The 25473-nt window shown below is 34.8% G+C and overlaps 4 protein-coding genes across 4 annotated transcripts; 2 read left to right on the forward strand and 2 right to left on the reverse strand.

The window, feature by feature from the left end:
• Positions 1-533: 533 nt before the first annotated feature.
• LOC100852483 (porphobilinogen deaminase, chloroplastic) lies at positions 534-10365 on the forward strand. The gene is made up of 5 exons (XM_010649022.3): positions 534-889; positions 3971-4376; positions 8292-8498; positions 9746-9923; positions 10037-10365. Exons 1-5 carry the CDS (start codon positions 684-686, stop codon positions 10147-10149), a joined length of 1110 nt encoding a protein of 369 aa, XP_010647324.2. The 5' UTR covers positions 534-683; the 3' UTR covers positions 10150-10365.
• A 64-nt stretch (positions 10366-10429) lies between these two features.
• On the forward strand, positions 10430-13923 carry LOC100854193 (uncharacterized). Its single transcript, XM_059736485.1, has 3 exons — positions 10430-10699; positions 10796-10849; positions 11137-13923. Exon 3 carries the CDS (start codon positions 12140-12142, stop codon positions 13547-13549), a length of 1410 nt encoding a protein of 469 aa, XP_059592468.1. The 5' UTR covers positions 10430-10699; positions 10796-10849; positions 11137-12139; the 3' UTR covers positions 13550-13923.
• A 2396-nt stretch (positions 13924-16319) lies between these two features.
• On the reverse strand, positions 16320-17870 carry LOC132253656 (uncharacterized). The gene is made up of 3 exons (XM_059736486.1): positions 17317-17870; positions 16987-17221; positions 16320-16905 (listed from the first exon to the last, which is right to left on the reverse strand). Exons 1-3 carry the CDS (start codon positions 17407-17409, stop codon positions 16490-16492), a joined length of 744 nt encoding a protein of 247 aa, XP_059592469.1. The 5' UTR covers positions 17410-17870; the 3' UTR covers positions 16320-16489.
• Positions 17871-18174: 304 nt separating this feature from the next.
• Positions 18175-20516, reverse strand: LOC132253686 (L10-interacting MYB domain-containing protein-like). The gene is made up of 2 exons (XM_059736601.1): positions 18685-20516; positions 18175-18594 (listed from the first exon to the last, which is right to left on the reverse strand). The coding sequence occupies exons 1-2, from the start codon at positions 19006-19008 to the stop codon at positions 18175-18177; spliced, it is 744 nt and encodes a 247-aa protein (XP_059592584.1). The 5' UTR covers positions 19009-20516.
• Positions 20517-25473: the final 4957 nt, after the last annotated feature.

The raw sequence follows: 25473 nt of genomic DNA on the forward strand, positions 1-25473 counted from the left end.
TATATATATGGATAGCTAAATCCTGAACAATGATTAATATGATGTGGGTCCACATTTATTCTAACAATTGAGTCATAAGTAATAACATACATGTTAATCCAAAACCCACTATTTTCAAATATATATATATAATGAAAAAAACTTTTATAGACAAACCCTTATGATTTTTCATGGAATCCAAATATCAGGTGTTGATTGTGCTAACAACAATGGGTAAATCAAGGTATTTAACCAACGACAAAATTTACAACAACCAACAAATAATAAATATTTAATGAATAGAATATCAATTAAAGAAGATAAAATTATATATTCACAAATATTAAACTTGAAATAGATTTTTTAAATGATTTATTTTAAAATTACATTTTGTGTCCAAAACAATTTAAGTTTTGAAATATGCATTTCAAAGATTTATTTTCTGACTTTGCCTAATTAGAAAAATTCAAAGAAAGTAGGGGCAAGTGGTACCCAAAGTAAATATTTTAGGTTTTCATTTATGTATTTATTTATAATTGGTACATGACAGAAGGTAATGGGTTCCCCCCTGGATGCTTTGTGATTGGTCAAAAATATAAAATGTTATCCATCAACCCCAACAGCTGAGTAATAATACTGTTCCCTTCCCTTCAAGCCAAAACCCTTGTGCTCTGCTTCTTCTTCCCTCCTCCTTCGTTTCAACAATGGAGGCCCTGCCTCTCTCAAGGTGCCCATCTTCTTCTACGTTAAATTTCTGTAGTGGGTCAGTCTCAGCTCTGGGTTTCTCTGTGCCTGCGTTCAGGACAACCCACCTCACAAGGAAGAAGATGGTCATAAGGGCCTCAATTGCGGTTGAACAAGAAACCCATAAAACAAAAGTCGCTCTCGTACGGATAGGCACGAGAGGAAGGTGAATGTTATTGCTCTGTTTCTCGCTTTGCTCAATTCCTCTTTCTGGGTTTGCTTTTACATCTCAAAATGTCGCTTTAGTTTTGCTCAACTCCATCAATTATTCATGTTGTTTGTGTTTTAATTTTTATGATTTTTTTTTCTGCAAAAGATGGTTCCTCTTTCTGAGGTTATTAACCAACTGGGTTGGTGCAATTTGTTGTGATTTGGGCTTTATATTCCATATCCAATCATGATTGGGCCAATTTCTAGTAGATTTTTTTCATTTGCATTGCAATTCTAGTTAGCAGATGAAAGGGAAACTATTATCTCATTCTTATTATGAAATATTGGATCTTATGGATCGAAGTCTAGGTGATTTGGTTCTTAATGTTTGACTCGTAGTTTCTGTAAAATGATAGCTGCAATTTGGAAAGTAAAATGGAAGGTTGGAAATAACAAACGTGTATAATTTGAAGAAAATACATCCTTGTAAACTTCATATGACAAAGGAAAAAAGGAAGGTTGGTTGGGATGTTAAAACACTTGATAGTGGAAATTTAGTTGCTATTGCTTTGTCTTATAAAATCTATGGTGCAGGTGATAATGAAAAATGTATAACTTGAATTCTTAGGGTTTGGTAGAACTATAGTTTGGTTGTAAAAGCATATTTGAGAGTCTTATTATTAATTCATAATCCTTAGATGATAGAATTGGAACTTGGAAACTTATTCTCGCTACATTTTTATGTAGACTTCACGATAATAAGTAAAAGACTAGATACCAGATCGTTAAGTGTGAAGCCTCACAAAATATCAACACAGCATTTTTCTTAACATTTGAGCAAGTATGAGTCCATTAGTTACCACATCCATTATGTGTAGTGTCATTTCCTCTCTGTTGTCAGAGTTGTGTAGGATTGTAAGAGGGAATGAGGGTAGCATCCTAATAGGTGGAATTCCTACATCTGATTGAGATCTACTTGAACTTTAAAAGATTTACTGTATTCTAATACTTTTTGTCAATTTGGTGTAGACCTTTACTACGCAAGTGTACCATGTACCCTACACATTATGGTGCATGGCCATTTATTAGCTGTGACCTTGATATACAATCTTCCCAACATAGCTTCAGCCTAAATAGTTCTTAAACGTCTAAAATAACTTTCCAGGAATGAATCTATGAAGATTTTTCATGTTATAGAACATGAAACATTTTAGATTGGGCAATTCATACATTTTTTAATGCTTCCTTTCTTTTTGAGACAGTCTCCAACTATGTTGTTGAATCATTTTTAGAATCTATTTTTTTTTTTTGATAGGTAAATAAGATATTGTATTAGAAAAGCCTAGAAGAGGCGAAAAGAGTATACACGAAGTATACAAGCAACCCCCAAGAAGCTAGGCAAAAAGAAAGAGAATCATTTTTAGAATCTATCTCCATATTTTCTTTCATGTATCACCTATCAAAAATAAAAAATAAAAAATTCTTTCATGTATTATTTTCATATTGTCCTTCTCCCTTTAGGTTCCCTCCTATAGTTGCTTCTCAAATTGGTAACATAGGCTCATCTCTTAAATTATCCACTCATTGAAGTTACTGATTCATGCTTGTTCTGATCATGTAAAAGTGAAACCAAGAGGTCGATAATGCCACCTTGATTGTCACATAAACAGGACACCTAAATTGGGACATGCATTGGAAGACAGAGCCTATCAAGAAGTTAATAAAAAGAGAACATAAAACAAGAAAATTTGTGCTGCATCTTGTCTTATTTATGCTATTATATTGAAGGTTTCCTGTCATGATCATTGTCAGAGTTTTAGAGACTCTCATGATCTTATCAAATATGTGCTTTTTCAACAAAAATAGTTATATATGTAAGTAAATAGAGAAATGCTTGAGGTTACTTACAAAACTATTTCATTGGCATTTTTGTTTCCTTCCGTCTCAACAGAAAATATAGAACATAAATTGAATGCACTTGGTTACATAATTTATTCCTTAAGATATGAATCTCTCTTAAGAAATAATAATTTCAAACATGTAACGTGTTTCAAACCCTGTTAGTCTTATGGATGAAATGAACCAGTGGAATCTTTACCTTCTAACCTAGATGTAAGCTGAGATGGGAGTCCAGCAATATGTATTTAAGTTGGGAGCTGGTGTATGTGATGAGTACGACATTTTAATACAGTTCTTATGAATTTGTAATACACTTGAGCTTAATAATGAGGAGAGATGCATGCATATATCTTTATGTCATGTAAGGCTCGATATTGGTTACTGAGATAGCAACCTTAAAGAAAAATGAATTTTAAACAGGGTTATTGGTGCCTGGTAAGGTATTTGCAAAAAATAATGCTAAACTAAATGTTTGTTTGGATATACTTTCTGTCTTTTGTTTTTAGAATTGGAAACTTATGTATAAAAGTAGAACATTTTGTACAAAAGAATATACATACACCTTATGTTTTTAAAAATCACTTTTAGAAGTTTTAAAATTTGAGGTAGTAAAAATTTTTTATACCTTAATTTCTTTTAAACAGTTTTTAAAATAATTACTTTTTCAATCTAAGTGTCTAAGAGTTCTTGTATCTTATGTAAGCATTACTACTATTTTTTTATTTTAAAAACAGAAAATAAGAAGTGGATCCAAAAGAAGGGTTCCATTTCTGATATCTGGTCATGTATGTGGCATAGCTAGATTGCAATCTATCCATTGCCCTTTCTTTCCGTATTCATTTATTTTCCCTTTTTTTTTGTATTTAAAAGAACTTGATGTTAAATAATGATGCCTGTGTATTTTTCTCATGTATTATTATGTTTGATGTGACATTTATCAAGAGTTGCAAAATGAAAAGGCAGAAGACATAAAATTTTATATATATATATATATATATATATATATATATTTATAAACAGTAAAAGATTGTAGTTATACTTGAACTAGTCTGGAGGAATATTATGATAAGCCGTGCCCTAGAAACTTCCTGTGTCCAAAATATTGGTAATCTTATATGAATTTTCTAATCTTGTGCCTGATGTTTTGGATTCCTCTACTTTATTTTGGTTATTTATATCCTTTCTGTATGTAAGACAGCCCACTAGCACTTGCTCAAGCTTATGAGACTCGAGATAAACTCATGGCAGCACATTCAGAGTTAGCTGAAGAAGGGGCCATTCAGATCGTAGTGATAAAAACAACGGGTGATAAAATACTAACTCAACCACTTGCAGACATAGGTGGGAAGGGCTTGTTTACCAAAGAAATAGACGAGGCACTTTTAAATGGTGATATTGACATTGCTGTCCACTCAATGAAAGATGTTCCTACCTATTTACCAGATAAGACAATTTTACCTTGCAATCTTCCCCGGGAGGATGTCAGAGATGCATTTATTTCCTTAACTGCAGCTTCTCTATCAGAGCTCCCAGCTGGAAGCATTGTTGGCACTGCTTCACTCAGGAGAAAGTCACAACTACTCCATAGATATAAATCACTCAATGTAAGTATTTTGTGTTACGCATTAGGATACATTTTATGGCAGGATTGTGATCAAAGAATTTCTGTAGATATCTTTATGCAGATGTTTAACTAGAGTATGCATAATAATTGAGTGCAGGTTTTTTTCTATATTTTTTCTTGAATTTTTTCTTGTTTGAGAAGGATAGAATTATATACATGGTATCATCTTTGACACACCTTTCCTGTCCATGATTTAGATAGATCTTGTTCATTAGCATACTAACTCTTCTATGGTGGGTTGCTTAGAATGTATGTGTATTGGTTTATCCACTGCTGTAAACACCAGCCACCACTGCTGCTACCAATGAGCAAGATGCTGGTCTTCCACCAGCACCATCACCGTCATCCCTATTGTGTGTCTGCCACCTCTTCCAATAGCACCAGCAACACTGAATACGACTGCTTCCACCATCTATCACTGTCCCCTGTTACCACCAGAGCCACCACCACCACCATTGTTGTACACCACTATTGTTACCGTCACCACTGTCATGCTGCCTTTCTCACTATCATTGTTGCAATTGCAGCCTCTACTGCAATTGCACCACCACCATTTCTGTTTTCATGCCAATGCTGCAACCACCACCACTTCCTATACTGTATCCATCACTATACCACTAATACCATCATCACCACTGTTGCAGTGTTGCCACTATCACGACTATCAGGACTCCTATTCTCAGTTCTGTCACCACCATTTCTTTAGATACTTGTCAAAGCCATAGGTAGAGAGTGGATCAACTCTCGTGCTAGAACTCCCTTTTCCATAGGTAATGTTTTGTGGCCAAGATTTTGGACTGATGGATGGTGTGGAGTGAGTCATTTAAAGGATTTTCTACTCTCATTTAATCTAGAGGTACAAAAAGATGCTATGGTGAGGGACTAGTGGAAGGTAGAGACTAGGACGAATTCTTGGAACCTTGGCTTTAGGTGGAAGCCTTTTGATTGGGAGTTGAAGGGAGTGGAGTTTTTGCTGCTTCTGTTAGCTGTTCCAATGTGTTAATTTTGGAGATTAGCTGGCGTAGAAGGCATCCAAAAAGGGCATCTTAACCCTACTGTAAGTCTTTGTGTCCAAGCAGTGCCTTGTTCTTTTTCCAGCCAGAGAGATTTGGACCTCTAGGGTACCATCTAAGTTTTAGCTTCTTCGCTTGGGAGGCTGTTTGAAGGAAAATTTGCATGATTGATTAGCTAATGAGAAGAGTTTGTAGTAAATAAATATTGTCTTTGCAAACAATAGATAGAACTGGTTGACCATATTTTTCTTAATTGTAAATGGTTATCCGATTTATGGTCTCTGGTGTTTTCCTTGTTTGGATTGACTGGGGTTCTTCCTTGGATGGGCTAATTGAGTGGCATGATAGTTTTGTGGGTCAAATTAGAAAGGCAGTTGGAAAATGACCCTCTCTATTTATTCTGGACCATTTGGACAGAGAAGAAAAGAAGAATTTTTGTGACAGAAATGATCGGACTTTGTCAGCCGTGAATGATCTTTTCTTAAAGTTATTTCTCTTTTGGATTTTAATTGTTATGTCTTGTTGATAATTTAAGCATCGGTTAGTCTATGGTAAATTAGTGGCAGTTTCCTCGTTCTTCTTTGAGCTAGATATGCCTTGTATACTTCCTGTGCCTGTGCCTTATTAGGAGCCTTTTTAATAAGTTTATTTTTTATTGCCCATAAACCAAGGTCTTTAATCTGATAAATAAAATCTAATTTTACTTACCAAGCATCGTTTTTGCAACTTGATTCATTGGATAGTGAGAGAGAAATTATCATATGTTTTCCCAATGCCCAATAAAGTCCTTATTACTCATTTCGCGACAAGATAGTTCATTTTAAGTTACATATATATATATCAAACACTAACTTAGCTTTTTTCCTTGAATCTAACCTCTATACTTCGGCTAAGGGCTTGTCTGGCAGTATTTCTGTTTTTTTTTTGTTTTTTTTATTTATTTTTATTTATTTATCTCCTGTTTGGGGCTTGCTTTTTTGGTTATTAATTATGTGATTTTAAAACAGGAAGCTGATCTGGAGTTTTCTGGAAACAGTAAAATGTTTGATAAATAACATTCAACCTATTTTTGTAAGGCCAAAAAAAAAAAATAACCAAAGCAGATCCTATGATGGTAAGACAAAATCAAGAATTTTTCTTTTCTGTTTTTCCTATTCATCAAATTGCAATAATTTTTTTTTGTTTTAATTAATTCAAGACTAAATCTATGTTTGCTTTAAAGGCCCATCCATTTATCTGATGTTTTTTGTTGCTTTTCTTGCTTCTCCTAATGTAATTTAGTTTTTTGTTTGCATGTTTTTATTTATTTATTTATTTATTATTATTATTTTTATTGGCCTTGTTTTCATTTGTTTTGTGTAACATTGAGCATAAAAAACTTGTTTCATCAATATTTATGTTTCTTTACTCAAAAAAGAAAATACAAGAAAAGATGTGCCTTTAATAATTACTGTTTGTTTAGTTTATCTGGCACTCAGTGGTTTCTGCAAGTAATGCTATAGCCTGTAAAAATATGTGGCTAATCATGATCTTGGGAGGCTTTAACTGGTAATCAATAAAGGAAACATTTAAGAGAAAATATTTGATTCTTTTATTTTATGCATGGGTAACCCATGGAGTGGGTTCCTTGCCAGGCTGAACCTTTGCCATATGGTATTTCTTCTGGATGAAGAAGAATATGAAGTTGCACAATGCCTGTGTTAGTTCCACTGAGTCTGGTATTGTCTCTATTATTCATCCCAATTGACTTAGCTAAGAGGAAGTTTTTCTTTTTTGTTTAATAGAGGCATCATGTGTAATGAGATTATTTCATTTCCTTCTGTATCAGAGAGGGGCCCCTTAGGGAGTGGGGCTTAATGAAAAAGGCTGAGAGCAGTGAAGAAAGCCTCAGGTTTAGGGCTTCAGCAAAGCATATGGAGACAGCATAGACATGCATGCTTGCATTTAAAATCATCATTCTAAGAACTGTTACTGGAGATACTACCTCAAACACTCGGTTTCTGTTTTCTGCTCTGCTGTTGCTGCCATGCTTAATTGCATTTTCAGCTATATATCTCCTTAATTGACAATTTATACTGAAGCTATACATTATGGATATTAGTATAGATTTTGATCAATACTTGGTCAACAGAGTCAAACTGAGTGGGTGTCAATGGATCTTTTAGGTATGTTATTCCCATTGGATGGAGTAAAAGTTGATGAACTACAAACTACTAGGAGTTTTCATGCAAGTGTCTGGGAAGTTAAATATTGATCTGACCAGTTTGAGCTTAATGGTTCATAAAAATGATGTTTAACCATCTTTAAGTCATGGTGGAATTGAGGAATTTTCTGTGTATGTACACATCTACGAACGGAGCATTGTATTTGGGGATGTTTATTCACAGAAGAAAAAAAAATATCCTCTAAATATAAAATTGTACAACACCAAGACTATGATGTATTTCTAATCTGCGTAACTGATGCATTAGTAATTCAGCAAGTCTGCAATCAATGTACTATGTACACCTTCTACTTGTTCGGATATTGTTGTTTTTTGAAGCCTTAGTGATGGCAGCTTCAAGATGCAAAGAATCCGCTTTGTTTAGATTTCTGATAGAGGAATAGCAGGCTTAAAACAATTTTCCAGTACTTCTATATCTAGATTTTTGTTTGCAGGCAGTTAGGTTCATATAAAGAAACAAAGCTTCATTCTTGATATTCTTATAGTTTAGCAGGCGGCCATGCATGTAGATGACTTTGATTCCCCAAGCAGTCCTTATTGTTGGTTATTTTTATTTATCTTGTAGGCTATTTTTCCTTTCTCTTAGGTGGTTTGATGTTGGGATCAGTGACATCTTTCTGTTGCTTATTGTTCTTTCTTTTGGCATTTCGTTTGCCAGGTGCTGGAAAACTTCCGGGGCAATGTCCAGACACGGTTGAGGAAACTCAATGAAGGAGTGGTCCAAGCAACATTATTGGCATTAGCTGGCCTCAAGCGGCTAAATATGACAGAAAATGTGACTTCTATTCTTTCAATTGATGAGATGCTTCCAGCTGTTGCTCAGGGGGCAATAGGAATCGCCTGCCGAAGTAATGATGATAAGATGGTGAGTCTCACTTTGTCAGATGTGTGAGTTACATTCACCAACCTGCATGTCTAATCTCAAGATTGATCATGAGGTGTTGTCGGGAATCCCATGACATTATGGCAGCTTGTTAGCTGCAACATAGATATCTGGTTTGTCTTTATTACTTTATTAACAGGGGTTTTGTTCTGGTAGCTTATTTGCAGTGTGTTTGCATATATGTTTTATATCCGTACATGATGTACATTATGGTGAGCTTTGATCCCAAATTGATTGGTTAGATTAAGTTATGGATCTTCTACATTAGGTTTTCTGTGTTAGTGAAAGGAATCCCTAATGGATTTGTGATGAGCTTAAGGGGTTTGAGGTTGAGTGACCCTCTCTCCCTGTTTGTTTATTTTAGTAATAGAAGCCTCAAGGGGTTTCATTTTTAACACTGTAGGTGAGTTTATTAGTGGTTGCAAGAGAGGGGGAGAGAGTGGAGGTTGGTCTCACTTCTTTTTTTTTTTTTTTGGCTGATGATCCCCTCCTATTTTATGAGATATATTGTGATTTCTTGTTGTACTTGGGGTGGGTTCTTCACTGTTTCGAGTTAGTGTCTGGTCCTTACAGTTAATTTGGAGAAAAGTGAGCCCATTTCAATAGGGGTAGTGACAGATGTGGATTCTTTTGCTTCAATTCTTGCCAGTAGGTGGGGAGTTTGTCCTCCACCTAGTTGGGTTTATTGTTGGGAACTCCATTTGTTTGAGTTAATTTTTTCTTTGTCCCTTGGTGCTTTTTGCATACTTCCTCTATGCTTGAGTTGCACCCCCTTTTTGCCAGGTGCCTATTAACTATATAACTACTACTACTACTTTGCTTATCTTTATTTAGCACTCAATTTTTTCTCTTCTCGCAATTTAAAATGTGCACATGCATGGTGTTTTCCATTTAGTCCAGGAGAAACTTTTCACAAGATCCCAAGTACATTTTACAAATACTTGCATCAAAGGGAATTGAACTTGCTAACGCAAACATGCTTTTTCACACTTCCATACCTTGTATATTTTCTCATTTTGTCTTAATGAAGTAAATATGTTTAATCATGAGTTTTAATTGGAACATGGTGTACCTGTACATCAGATTGCATCATTGATGGTCAAAGTTGACCATCTAGAAAATCATATATCTTTATTATGTGCTGGCAGCAATTGTTCTGCTGCTTCTGCAAGATCTTCTGAACTTTTAAGGCTTATGCTATTGTTATTTTTCTGGATTTTTCTTTACAGGCTAATTATTTGGCATCATTGAATCATGAGGTTACCAGATTAGCTGTTGCATGCGAGAGGGCCTTTCTTGAGACCTTGGATGGTTCTTGCCGGACTCCTATTGCAGGATATGCTTCTCACGATGAGGATGGGAATTGCATTTTTAAAGGGCTGGTGGCTTCCCCTGATGGAACCAAAGGTGAAAATATCCTCACTTAGAAAATATAACTTTCTTTGTTTATCTCTCTTATGCTCCATAATCGCAATAATTTGTCTTTAACATTGCTTTTGTTCCCTGTCTCCTTATTTCAGTACTTGAAACATCTAGGAAGGGCCCATATGCACTTGAAGATATGATTAAGATGGGAAAGGATGCTGGCGAGGAACTTCTTTCACGGGCGGGTCCTGGTTTTTTTGATTGTTGAGTAACATATTAATAGAGTTAGAGTCAAGAAAAAATGAGGCTTCATGCTCAAATCTTGGGGTTTGCATCCAATTAGTTCTGTCATCCTTGTGCTGTTGTTTGTGGTAGCTATAATGGGAATAATTGTGTCTTTCATTGTAAACTAAAACATTGATTATTTACATGAGGATTAGATTGTTGTCTTTCTGAGCAAATGAAAAAGCCAATTTTTGCTCTCTCTCTCTCTCTCTCTCTCTCTCTCCCCCCCCAACCCAATACTGCTTGTGGAAAATGAAATTACACTCTAGATTGCATGTAGGAGGTTCAGGATGGAACACAGTTATAATGCAGATAAATTAACCATAGCAAATTTTGGAAAGAATTGGATGCATTTAATTGGAATGTAGTTGTTTCACACTGCTGGGTTTCATATCCTATGATCAGTAGCAAGTATCCATCTTTTGCCCTCCTGAACACAGCATGGATTGCACAGATCAGATTCATCTTCTCCTATCCTGCATAAGATGGTTGGTCCTCTTCCTGTTCCTCACTATTTACAATGGAAACAGAAGGTATGCTACTTTCATTCTGATCATATTCTTGTTGTTTGAATTCTTCCGTCTGGATCGTGAATTGAGGTTGACTGTTCAGTGGTAAACCTATTTCAGATGGAACTAAACAGCACTTTGATTCCTCTCTTGTGGTCGGCGTTCAGTGTTTGGGTATGTATTTTTTGGCCTCTGATTGTACTACTGGCTGTATTGAAAGCATTATAAGCAAATTGTTCATATTTATGAAGCCAAACCGTCATCTATTCATTACTTCGAATTTCTAATAGCCGAGTTGCTTTGGAAAAGGAATGAAAAAGGAATGAAAAAAAGTTGAGAGTCATCATCATTGATAAAGCTGAATGCCTTGCTAAAGACACTGTTCTGATGTGACATCTAATTTCTTTCCAAATCATGTCAATTATTTCTTTATAGCTCACTCATTTTTTTCTTTGGATTAGGGGATGAAGAAGTTAGTTTGCTCGTAGAGAGAGAGGATGAAGATGTTAGTTTGCTGATTGAGAGAGTGAGAGAGAGGGGAGCGTGGGGGAGGAGGCTGTTTTGGTTTTCAAAATAAAACATTGCTGAAAAGTTCCAACTTGGCGAAATCATGGAAACCTAGCAACAATATGATACGATGAGAGATGAGAGGTGGCAGGTGCTGTTTTGCAGTGGGGTCCAAGTCGTTTGAAATCTTAGTAGAGGTGTTTGGAGGGAAACTGAAAGGGAAAATCTTGGAGAGATGCAGAGGTGTGTCATGGTGGATCAGGTTTGGGGAAAGGAGTTTGTGTTGTTTGTTGGAAGGTGTGGAAGCTTGTTGTAGGGGTGAGGATGAAAAGTTGTGCAACAAAGGTTGGGTGGAAGATGGGAGGGAGTTCAGGCTGGAACTACGCTCAAATGGGGCAGGGAGACTCATTCTTTGCTCGGTTTGCTCTGTGGAGACTAAAAGGTTCACTTTGAGTTTCCCTGAAGGAAGAAGTCTCCCTGGGGGATGGTCTATCCTGGCCGAGAAGCTTCGCTTTCTCGGAGTAGTTTCCTATAAGGAAATGAAGCTTCCATCCCTAACTGCCTCAAGATCTTTGGAGATAGGTAGTAGTTCTGTGAATCCACTGAAGGGATCTATTGTAGACTTGGTTAAGAAAGAGCATGGTTTGGTGAATGAAGCAATCTGGATTCAGATTGGGGAGGAGGAGGTTCAGCCTAGGACGGAGCATTTGAGTAGCTGTCTAGTAGGGAGATGGGGAGATTTTCTAGACCCAACTCCAGATTTGCTTGCGTTGAGGAGTTGGGTAGGTCATAATTGGTCTCTGAGAGGGGGAGTAGGGATTTTCTTGCTAGGGGGTGCCCTACTCTTGTTCGAGTTTGAGGAAGGCTCTGATGCAGAAATGGTGTTGTCAAGGGGTGTAAGAAGGTTTGAGGGAACGGTTTTGCATTTGGATAGGTGAGCACGCCAAGGAAGTGTGGATGAGAGTGGTGGGGCTTCCTCTGCACTTGTGGGGTCCGGAGGTGTTAAAAAAGATTGGGGATAGTTGCGGGGGTTTTGTTGCAGTGGATGAAGACACAGCTCATCTCCGACACTTGCAATGGGCAAGAGTTTTAGTGACGTTGGATGGGAGAAGGATGCCTGGGATGTTGAAGGTGGTGGTGGGCCTGTCTTGCTTCTCCATTCAGTTGTGGTGGGAAGTACCACCATGGTTTTCTACTGAGGTTTCGAGCTGTGGGTTTTCTGGTCTAGAGGTTAGGGGTGAAGTTACGGGAGAGACACGCGCTGTTGAGAGCGTGAGGGTGCAGGTTCCTCTGCAGCAGTTGGAGGCAGATGCCGTGTCACTTTGTGATGGGGGGTCAGAGGGAAAGGGTTTGGTAGTAGTTGATGGTTCTGAAAAGGCTATGGTAGGCAGTGGGCTGCAGAAAGCTGTAGAGGGTAATGGTGATGGGAAGCTAGCTAATTGCAATCGGCGCTGCTTGGGTGGGGTGTCTTGTAAGGGAACCCGAAGTGGGGCTGCTGGTGGGCTGAAAAAGTTGGGCTTTCAGGGTTTGAAAGAGGCCCAAGTGGTTCAAGGATTCTCAAGTAAAGCGGCCCATCTTTGTAGTGGCCCATTGGAAGGGTCAAAAGTTTTAAAGTCTAAGGAGGCCTGCGGGGTGGGTCATCTTGCCAAGAAGGCCCATAGACTTCCTGCTCTTTGTGTGGCCCAAGGTGGAGGTGAGGGCTCTGTTAACGTGCACTACAGATCTGATTCTAAGAATAGCCCATCGGAGGAGCCGACTCTTTTGGGGGCTTCTTTCTCCTCTAGAGGGCACTATTTCCAGAATCGTAAGCTCTCCCCGCCGGTGGAACTTCACACAAGCACCGACATGGCCCTTATGGAAGAAGCGGCGAGACATCCTGGTTCTTTTTCTTTCTCTGTTTCTCCCTTGGGGACACGAGCAGCTTCTTCTCCTTCTTTTTGTGGGACTGATCTTGGTTCGGAGGGATGTGGGGTGGTTTTTGCTGTTGATTCTCTGGGAGAGGATAACAGTCCCCTAAGGATGGTTTCGGAAAACGACTCTTCGTTGGAGTTTGAAGAGGCTGGGGTGATCCCGATTGAAGTTGCAGTGGGTGAGAAGGATAAGGAAGAAGGGTCATGTCTTGGCTTGGCTTCAAGCGAAAAGGTGCCTATGGAGAATTGGTCCTCAAGCAACCTGGAAGCTTTCAGTGACTGGTTGGGCATGCCGACAGTGGACTTCGAGGCTGAGATCTTGGCGCTCCTCAGAAAAATGGAGGCTAGGAAAGAGGTAAGGGAGCGAGAGGATGGGAAGAGAAAGAACTCTTCTTCTTCAAAATCTGAAAGGGAATTAAAGAAACTGGGGTGTTTTATGCAAGGGATCAGAAGGTAAACGATGAGGGTGTGGATAGGGAGAGTGGGAAATCACAGCAGTGGGTGTGTAGGAGATGCATTTTTTTTCATCTTTTTGGATTGTTAGATGGGCTTCTGCTATGTTTGGGTCACAGTAACCAGTTTGATCGGCAGGCCTACAAGAAGGTCGTCTGGGGTATTTTTTTTGGCTGACCGGAAGGCGCTCTTTGTATATTTTGATGCCCCTCTTTCAAGCGCTTTTAATTTAATCACTCTTTTTACCTATTAAAAAAAAATGTAATTTTACTGTGCCTTCCCTTTTGGTGAGTTATTTAATTTGTCTAGTTTGTACGGATGGGCACATGTAGAAATAGGCATTGGCAGGAATTAATGTATGCAAAACTTTATTGTGCCTTTCGATTGCTTGACCTAAAAGGAAGAAAGAATGATCCGCGTGGGAAAGAACTCCCATAATTAGACTTAAGAGATGGTTGAAAAATCATAACTTAATGACAACACGTGGATGAAAAGTGTGTTAAGGTATAATAAGTTCACATCTAGATGGTTGAAAAATCATAACTTAATGACAACACGTGGATGAAAAGTGTGTTAAGGTATAATAAGTTCACATCTAATTTAGTTGTATGAGGTTTGGCTAAAAAACACATGTTTACCAAGTGTGGACTTACCTTATTTAGATTTTGTGACTGGTAGGGATGGGATGACTTTAAGGTAGCAGCCGATAGTTTGTAAAGATGGTTGTTTGGATAGCAAGAAACCCATATGAAGTAAGGCTGGCAATTCATGTTGATGGGATGAACATGGGGTTAAAGTTTTAAGCATTTTATTACATAACTCAATCTAAACCTAACACAAATAATGATTCCATAAAAAATATAAATTCAAGTACTACTTAATTATTAAAAGGGTAACATGTTATAGAACTCATTTAACACATTTAATAATTAGATCCTCATATTTAACTATAAGGTTAAGTTGGATCTTGTGAATATCTATATGATTAACGTCTCAATCAAACTTGTTTATAATGAATGAGATAATTCGGGTTAAATTCATGTTATGTAGGTTGATAAAAAAATTATTTATTTATTAAACGGGTTATGTAGATTGATACGAATTTGACTCAAATCCATTTATATTTAATTCAAACCCACGAACAATGTGTTAGGTTCGTGTTATCTTGACGAATCATATCAAACTTTATCATTTCTACTGTGAAAGTTGTGTATATGTTGATTGAAATGTTCTACGATAACTTGGGAAGGAAGGGATGCCCACATTCATTTAGGTTTGACATGAAAGTGAGGCAGTGGATGAGCAAAAAGTTGAAGAGAAGGGTTGCTAAATAAGTGATGACTTGTGCAGTAGGACTACTGCAGACACAGTTGAGGAGCAGAGGAAGATTTCATGAACCACTGTGAAACTGAAACCCACATGCGTCTGAACCTTCGAATCACCGTCACTGTTGTTGTTACTGTCGTGTCGCGACTGTCCCCGACTCGGCCCTCTCTGTTTTCATATTGGACTTAAGACGTAAGTTTTGTTGTCTTATCTTAAGTTATAATTTCCTAGTTACAATACAAAGTATGATTTGATTACACCTAGCTTTGCGTTCAAAACTATACCTAAACATTACGAATATTTTTTCTCAAATTTTTCAAAAACCAAATATAGCCTTAATGATATTATTAATAAAAAGTTCAAAAATAAAATCTTTTATTTTAAATGGTTCATTATTTATTTAAATAATTTTCTTTTACCGTTTCTTTACACTTTTTTTTTTCTGTCATTCTTTTTATACCATTAAGACCTAAATTTTACATTCCTCTTTGTAAAATTTAAAAGAAAAGAATATTTATGAATACATTTATTTGAATTAAATTAAAATAGAAAAATTAAATTAAAATAGTAATAGTTAAATTTTAAGTAATACAATTATTTATTTAATTAAATATTAAATTTCATTTCCCAATAAAAGAAAATAATTAAATTTTATGAATTTAAGTAACTTTTGAGAAGTCAAAAACTCTTTTTTAAGTTTAATAACATCTTAAAGTTATGTATTAAAAAAGAACTAATATGAAAGTTAAGAAAATATTACTTCTTGTAAAAGCTTTATTTTGACTTATGTAAGGAGTTATTTTATATTTAATAAAAACTTTTATATGATATTAGTATTATCTTTCAAAAATTGTTACCGTGACTTTGACTTCAACTTTCAATTAAAATCGTATTCAAATAGAGTTCTAAATTTTGTAAATCTAAATACTTAAAATTATTTTAACTTAAATTATTAAGTAATATTAAATCAATAAGTTGGTTTATCACAATTATTTTTAATTTTAAGTTATAATATGTAATTTATCAAATATATTTAATATGCTTAAAAACTTAATTTAAATAATTTTAATTTATAAAACATCCTCTAAATAATGCATCAATAATAAATACAAAATATGCTTAGGTGGCGTTTGTTTTTTTGGCTTAATTCTAAATAGAACTTTTTTTTAACTTAATACTAAATAATGCTTAATAGCATTAAGCATTAAGTTGTTTGTTTTTTTTAAATTTTATTTCTATTAAGTATTAAGCTGTTTGTTTTTTTATATGTTGAAAACCAATATCTTAAATTTAAATTATTTCTAAAAAGTTCAAAATAATAAAATTGTTATAATAAATAATTTATCATTATCATTCTTACAAAAAATAATTAATATATTTATTTTTTATATAATTAAAATAAAATATTTAAACTTAATAATATGAAAAATAATGGATTGATAAAACTTAAATCAAATTAAAGAAAAAACATAACAATTCAAGTACATATTTTCAAATATCCGAAGACATCACATTTTATGCTAATATCTAAACATTGCATTTCTTACAATGGTAAAAAGCTAAAAATGACAAGTTAACTAAACACTTGAAAGAGTTCATTTGCAATTTGGTTTCGGAACTATTGCATGAATTCTTGATCAGATGCTGCAAAAAAACTGCTTGTAGTTGAGTTTTGATTTTGATTTGCATTGTCACTTTCCAATTCCACTTCATTGTCATATTCAGAAAATAATCTATCCGCAACTGAGATTTGTCGAAGAAAATTGTGAATGGAGAAGCATGTCATGACAATTTTTGTTTGAGTAGTAAACAAATAAGGTGCCATTCTCTTCAATATTGGAAAACACGCCTTAACAACACCAAAAGCACGTTCAATGACATTTCTCAATCTTGCATGACATTGGTTGAATATCTCCTCTTTTCCTACAGCTTTACCACCACTACGAAAATCACTCAACCAATAACGCACATTACGATATGGTGCCATAAAACCTCGAGTGTGTGTGTATGTTGCATCTACTAAATAATATTTTTCTGAAAAAAAAAAGGATTGAGTTGATTATTATAATGAATAAATACAAATTATATTAAATAAAATGAAAATAAAATATTTACCTGATGGGGGCATTGGAAAATTATGTTGTGGGTTACGGATAGTTTCTGTCAAGACTCTTGAATCATGAGTTGTTCCTTCCCATCCAACAACAACAAACCTAAATATCATGTCAAAATCACAAACTGCCATAACATTTTGAAAACATTCTCCTCTCCCACGACCTCGATAAGGTACTTGTTGATTAGTGGGAATACATGCATGAATAAGAGTTCCATCAATTGCACCAACAACATCCTACATGGTAATAATTCTTTAAAATATAAATAATTATTTTTATATGAGAATAATACAAATATGATATGAATAATTAGAAATAAAAAATAATATACCTTAAAAATTTGTCTTAGCCGACGATTGGAGATACCATTTGAACTATCATTGAATGATGGAGGAGTAATCATCTCTTTTGAGAAATTCACCATGGCCACTAAAACCTCATGGAAGTATTTGTGAATTGTTTGACTTGAGTGTTGGAATCTATTCTTAATCAATCAATTCCGAAGATTATGACTAATAGTCATAAGAAACATGGCCATTTTCTCTTCAACATTCAAATGTTTACTGTCAACAAGCCATCCTTTTTCTCGAAACATGTGACATAGAGAAATAAATCCATGTTTTTCCATCCGCATTAGTTCATAACATGTGCTAGATGAACCATTTAAAAGCTTTTGAATGAAAAGTGAACCTGTAAATGATGAAGTAGAGACTTGTTCCTTATCAATGGATGAGTCACTTAATAATTTGAGCAACAACATAACCAATCTTTTTTTAAAAACTCTTGTCACTTCTAACTTTGTGTCTTCATCTTCACTTGATGATGATGAACTTGAACTATTTGAGTGATGTGAAAGATTCTCCATAAGAAAATCTATTATAAAAAAACAATAGTTATGAAATAAAGGCATAACAATATAATCAAATAGTTATAACAATGTATGAGTAATAAATATCCAAAACAAATATCCATAAAATGTAGAGAGAAAGTCTTATAATTGGAAAAGTTTAAATGTATCAAATATCCAAAACAAACAAACCAAATGTACCAAATTAAAATCATCATATAAGTCATATACCCTATGCATTCCACAAATCTAAAACAAATATTTAAAAAGTTATTTTCGCAAGCTTTGAATCCATCCCATTCGCTCTTCGTCACTTTCCATCTCCATCCACACCTCTTTGTACTATTTCTTCTTGCAAAATGCATTAATTGCTACATAGTATAATGGATCCTCATAAGTCAAGAGCCTCTTCAAAATCTTCATGCATTCTTTGACTAAGGGTCCTTTAAAATTCTCCAACACATTCACTATTCTATTCATTTCTTCTTGAGTTTGCTCTTTCTTTCCTTTCTTCTGTTTTTTCTTAGAACCTTCTGCTTCATCATTAGTATTTCTTAGCAAATCCTCATCTTCTTCTAAACTAATTGAAGTTTTGCTAGGCATAGATGTAGAATGTGTTGATGATTCCTCAGCCCCAGAAGCTATCACTCCTTCAGAGCTCCAATTTTTAGACCCAGTAGCTAACACTCCTCCAAACAATGCCTCTAATTCTTCCACATTTGCTAATGGTTTAAAATGGAATTGTTTAGCTTCTGGATATTTCTATTTTACAAGATAAACAACAAATTAGTTATGTATACATATATAAGACAATTATTTTTAAAATTCACTCAAATCCATAAAAAAAACTACCTGTAGATATTCTTCCCATTTTTCAGCTGGCCAATCAAAAGTTTTGGTTACAGAGTTGTAACCATGTCCTGTCATAGTCATCATTTTACTCCAAATGAGATATTGTCTTTTCATGTAATCCCACCCATTCTTAAGTTGTTTTGAAGTATAACGTTTTCCAAGTAACTTCTCCAACTCTTCAGCAATTCGAGGCCAAGCACTAGACTTTAAACCTCCACCTGATCTAAAGCCTTTGTTTGCCTCTTGAAGACAAAGATCAATAAAGTGCTTTCTTTGGATGGGGTCAATCCAATTTGCCCTACTAATATCAACATTTTGACTCATTACTGTACAAAAAACCAACTAACATTAATGATTAATTTTCAATTTTCAATTAGAGACAATAAAATAAAATAAAATAAAAATCTTCATGAATGTAAAGTTTGAGTATGAACAAAAGTCGGTTAAGGAGTTGAAACTATGGTCATAAGTGAAGCAAAGTCATTGGTTCAGCATGCACAACAAATAATAGATATGACTAAACAGCTGAACAGTAGGAACAAGCTGAGTCCTTTGTGCCATCTGTTTGGAGTCATGGGTCCTCAACCATTCCATTCTGGTTGAGGACCCATTTGCAACGAGAAAAGGCTTATAATTAAAGGAGTATCAACTCGGTAAGACAAAAAAAAAAAAAAGCTATGCCAGTGCTTAATGGTTTGGAAGGTGAACAGAAGGTTCCTAGGACAGAGGTAGGGGAAAAAAACACTTGGATTGACATACAAACTGGGAAGATAACTCAAACTGATTACTCAGCATATTAGGGTGACGGAATCAAGAGACTATTTCTTATAGCTCAACGGTGGATGGTAGAACTGTGATAAGATTTTGGCCTAATGCACCCCCATGATAGAAACAATCTATGCACACGTAGGCATGTAGTTTGGTCCAATAAAAGTACAAGACATACAATATAGAGACCTCAAACAAACAAATCAACTCCAACACAGGTTGCCCAGAACATCGTCTAATGAGCATACATGCTACTGAATCTAACAAAAATGGCAGTGCTATAAAAGCAGTGTCCTTGCCACAAAGAATAAGAGTATCCATCAGAATAAAATGCTCAACTCTAGTAATAATTAGGATGAAAGACAATCATCAACCACTGGCATGTTGAGAGCAATTAATCATGTGGTTGATTTCAATTTTCCAAATTCATAGTCAACAAGTTGGTTGGATTTACCAAGAGGGACTGGATAGCATAATCTATTTAATCTTTGACTCTTCAGTTGCATGGTATGCAAGTTGGGTTGGTCTCTGTTACTACTATTTTTTTATTTTTTCCTGATAGGTGGTCTCTGGTAATGCTATATGTAATAAGATACAAGAGTACATCAGAAGTAGAATAGCAAAAACTCTACTGTGAGCTTTTTAATTTTCCGGGTGAATCTAAAATTCAAATCAAAGTGAAAAGACAAAGGACCCTAAACTTAGAGTTGGGTGTATAACAGAATTCAGCATGGATGTGCTGTTTGCAAACTGTTTTTCTCCTGATAGGAGCTAGTTCCACTATAAATATTGATGAGGCTTAAAACTATAAAACTCACAGGTTGGAACATCTTTAAAATTACGTCTTGTGTGCATCTTCTGGTGGAAATTTAAGGTTCAAAAACAACAAAACATATCCATCTCAATTAAACCCTCAAATCCCTCAAAGAACTAACACATATTTGGTAAGGATTTTGTATTGCAAATGGTAATTAGCAATTTTAGCGACAAGGGTGCAGACGCTAGTCTTTATGTTATCTGTTTGGAGTCATTTTTATGCATTTTTTTCAATGCATAAAAATCAGCTCTATAAGAATGCATTACATGGCTCAGGAATTCAAATCCAAGACAAAGAACTAAAAAAATTGAAAACTACCACTAAAGAGACGAGGGCTAAATCTTGAACTAAAGTAAGAAAATTGGATAACCTTTATAACACTTGTAAGAGTGGGAAAGAAGAAAGCCCACAAGTTGCAGACATCACTAACCATCCTCTGCAGAAACCTCAATAAAGAATAGGGAATACAAATAGATTGTATTCCCTATTCTTTTTCTGTACGAAGTGGCAACCTTATTGTATTACATGTTTTTCTAGTGGTTTTCTTGGTGGATTTTTCTGTGTTTGAAGTATCTATTTGAGTAAGGTGCAAAAGGTGTGTGCAAACCAATGTACCAACCCAACCTGATAAAAGTGAGTCAAGTCAGGTTTTTATCATAGATTGGTGGATTCTAAATAGAAAAATTAGATCCAAACTTAGGAGAGCCTGATTTTATGTTGATAGATAAACCAATTCTAATGTTGAACACAACTCACTGAACCAAACCTAATCCAGTTGTTTTGGCCTTTTGGGCTTGATGCAGAAACTAGAAGCCAATTAATTTTTTTTTTAAACCCTCATGTGATATCAATGTGAATGAAAATCTTCAGGGAAACTCTTTTTCAGATGCAAAATTCCTATTATATTGAAGTGTCATGTGGAGTTTAACTTGTGATCTTTATGTGGAGAAGAATGTTTTATAATGGAAGACAATCGCATTTATCATAAACTAACTGCTGAAATACCAATTGGGTAGCCAGTGGCGACAATTAGAAACTCATATTAGAATCTTATGCTCTGGCTCTCAAATTCAAGGAACCATTGACTATCAACAGTGGTAGAATTGGATAACATGATAACACTTATGCAAGTGCCCATGACCCACCCTCAGTGCATCATTCAAATTAAAACATGACTAATCTCTTATGGAGAAAGTTCATTCAGCAGCTATATAGTTCATTATCAGGGTAAAATCCCTTCTTCCATTTTGTGGCAAGGGGATGCAACTCCAACGAATAATGGAGAGAAAGAATAATTAGTTACTGGATGATTAGAGGTATGCAACACTTGCATAGAAGGCATGATTCTAGAAACTTTCTGCATATTCTATTAAAGTCATGGACGATATCAGTACAAATGAAATTATAAAGGCCAAATACACTATGAAGCTCACAAACAAAATCCACAAAGAAATAGATGTAAATGCAAACAACCCAATAATACAACAAAATGGATGAAAGGAACTAAAACATCACTAGCCTATGAAACCGCATGACAGTTTACATGCATGTCACACAAACAATGCTCCAAAATATGTAGTCATGCAGGCTTTATTCTGTACCAGATTTAAGCCAAAGTGGAGAATCTTCTCAATGATAATAGTTGGATAAGAAACTCCTATAATTGTGAAGAACTTGTTGCTAGTAATCTCTCACAGATTGGGCTCACTTACCTTCTAATGAGTATGGTAGCTTTGTTACCCCACGGTTAATTCGACTCCTCCCATTCCCCTAATTTTCCCCTTAGAAGAGGTTTCAATCCCATGGACTAATTTCATGCACTATAACAGCATATTGTGTTCCCCTGAGTAAACTCAGATACAAAGTTTGAAAAGGTATGCTAACCTTAAATCAGCTAAAATCTTCTTAATCTCTTCCTCAAATAGCTACAACCTGCATAACAGACCTCCCTTTAACTCAGTTTTAGGACACCAAATCTGATTTGTGAGTGTAGAGTGTAACTCCTAAAGCCAATACGACAAGCAATATTCACCATTTGAAAAGAAAAAAAAAATGTTGGTACAGAGATTGTTAGTTCCTATCATTAAATATCTATTTTTGAAGCATACAATGTAACAACATTTGCAGCCATTTAACAGCAAAGATGCTAAGGCAAGTTCAAGCAAATGTACACGGGCCAGTTGAGTCTAAAAGTTTCTGGCTTATGAAGTACTTACAAAGATGGAATTAATTTTACTTCAAAGTTAAGATAGAATCAATTCCGGCCCAACCTCAACAAAACAAATCCAACAACAGTGCATCACTGCAAACTTTACAAAGATGGAATAGAAACCATACCCATAAACAGGGCAGCTTATAACCCTGTTCGTTAAACCCATCTAACAGAATCCAAGAAACATTCCATAGATTATATATGAAAATATAGGCACATGCTATAAGAGTCTACAGTCTCACTGTAGCCAGATCATTAGAGAGTTTAAAAGGATGGATACCCATGGACCAAATCCAAAAATTCAGAAGTCGATCACAAGGACATGATGCATAAACAGAACCCAAGTAAAATTCAGCAAACAAAGCATCCACATTCCAATCAAAGAAATGGTGTAAGAGAGTCTGAACAACTAATTCAAAAGGGTTGCAAAAGATAGAAATTAAACTCCCAACTACCCATTGAATACTCCTGATTTGGTCTTGTTGAGACAAAAAAACCCAAATACCCGATACCCACATTCTTTGTAATCTCAAACAAAATCAATAGCCTATAAATCTTTTCTTAAAAATGAACTCAAACAAAAGAAACACCCACACAGATCCTCTAACAGAGCCTAGAAATCCTAAAATTATCTTAGGACCTGCAACACGTGAACTTAAAAATCCTAAAAAGAGCACTTGCATATGTGAACCAGAATAGAGAATGAGAGTTTTAGAGAGAGAAGCACTGGGAAATGAGACTCGACTGCTCTATTAAAATCCGAAAATCTAAAATAAATTTGGGTTGAGGGTTACCCTCAATCAGATCAACAATGTTGATTGAAAGTGAAGCGTCTTTCCAACTGTGTAGTCTCGGATGAAGAGCGATGGAGGAGGAGAATGAAGAAATTACCGCTTTGGGGACGAGGTGAGGGTTGAGGATGCCATTGCAGAAAGCTTTGAGGGGATGGGTGGGCTAAGGTCGGGCGTCGGGCTTTGAGGGGAGGTTTCAAAAATTGGCTTTTTCTATTTAGAAAAAGCCAAATATTTTTGCTTTTTTTATTTAGCCAAAAATTTTAAAAATTTAGTAATAAGTCATTAAAAATTAAAAAAACAAACAACCTAAATTCTAAAAAGAAATTGCATTAAGTAAAAAGCCAAAAAAATAAACACCACCTTACTCTACGAGATGGTGTCATAATGGCAAGAAACAACAAATTCTATAATTTAGAGATTGAACATTAACTTAAAAATTAATCATAAGTTGTTAAAATAAGGACAACATTCCTAGGTTATCGAGGTTTATTTTGATTATGTTTGGTAGTTGAGAAATGCTACAAAAATAATTATTAATTTTAAATTTATTTTTTTATTTAATTTTCATTTTTTTCTTGTATTTTTTTTTTCAAACCTTTTAGAAACTAGACAAAGCCTTTGGATTTTTTTTTTCACAAATATAATAATTTATTTTCCCACAACCATTATTTTATAGAGTATTATTAAAAAAAGAAAAACAACCCCACGATCCCGTAGGAATGAGTTTAAAGTTTTTAGGTGTAGTAGTCTAGCGTCGACCGCAAGGGTTCGGCTGGGCTGTTAGGTGGAAGGCAGTTGACCGCCGCATCAACTAAAAAATTGGTTGTAGTTATTGGTATTCTGGGTCAGTTAACCAATCAGGACCCCCCAATTACCCACAGGTTTTAAATTACATATCTCGCGAAACACCTGGTTGTAGCACTGGACACGTGGGCTTCTCTTTCTGTCAACGCCATTTGAGATCCCTTATTTATTAATTCTCGAATTACCCAAAAATCCATATATTTTTTGGTGACGAGTTTGACCAAACTCGTAATGAATTAAACGAGCCCAAAATTTGGAGGGAGGAGTCGTAGCCTTATCAACACCCAATTAACATGGGTTGTTTTATTAGCCAATTAATTGATTGGAGGTTGTTTGTTTGGTAATGGAATAATATTACTAACCCCTTAATAATTTAGTCCAATGCACCAATTATGTTGAAGAAGATTGTTATGAAAGCACTATTTGTTTTACAAAACTAAAGTTTTGTTTCAGTCGTCTTTTCACTGTCAATTATCGAGCTTATAATTTTACTTGTTAGAAGCATATAATGAATTTTAGATATTTGGATGATGATATAAATATATGACATTTGTTTGGTAATGATTTTAGAAAATGTTTTTAATTTTTCTAATATTTGAATTTTTATCGATAAGTAATAAAAAAAATTAGAATCGATTTTTAGAATCACCATCAGATAAACTTATAAAACCGGGATATGAATAAATGAGATAAAAATGCATAAAGAAATTAAAATATTAATGATTCACATTGATTTAAGTGTTAAAAGTAGTTATTAAAAATAAAGATAATGTTATATATATATATATATATATTTAAAAAAATTTATTAAATAAAATTTATTTGGTAATAAAAATATTAAATTTTTGTATAAATTATGTTGAGAGGATTGGGAAGAGTCATATCATAAAATGAGAAATCTCTTATTAACTTTTTGAACATCTAACGTTAAAAGTACGAATGAGATGGATGTTTGTTATCCAAAAGTACCAATGACATGGATGTTTATTATCCCAAAATATAAACGAGATGGATATTTGTTGTTTTGATAATTATATTTGATTTTAATCACAATTATTATCACATATTTTTGAGGATTTTTTTGGATTCTATGTATTATTCTCATTATGCACTAAATGGAGGAGTTGTATGAGATGAAAATCTCTCATCCAATTTTAGAACAAAGATTTTTTGAATCAAATACTAACCGTAACAGATGTTGACTTAATTCGAAGGAAATTATACAAAAGTTTTATAAAATTATTAAGAAGTTATGCGAATAGAAATTGATTCCTATAATCGAAGTTTTAAATTCTATACCATAGGACTTAAGAGTTATCCACACAAGTAATGGATAGCTCACAAAAGCTAAAGCTTAAAAAATTGGAATGAAGCCATAGTTTAAAAATGAACGA

This window comes from Vitis vinifera, chromosome 4 (assembly GCF_030704535.1).
Source record: "Vitis vinifera cultivar Pinot Noir 40024 chromosome 4, ASM3070453v1".
In the NCBI taxonomy this organism is placed as follows: domain Eukaryota; kingdom Viridiplantae; phylum Streptophyta; class Magnoliopsida; order Vitales; family Vitaceae; genus Vitis; species Vitis vinifera.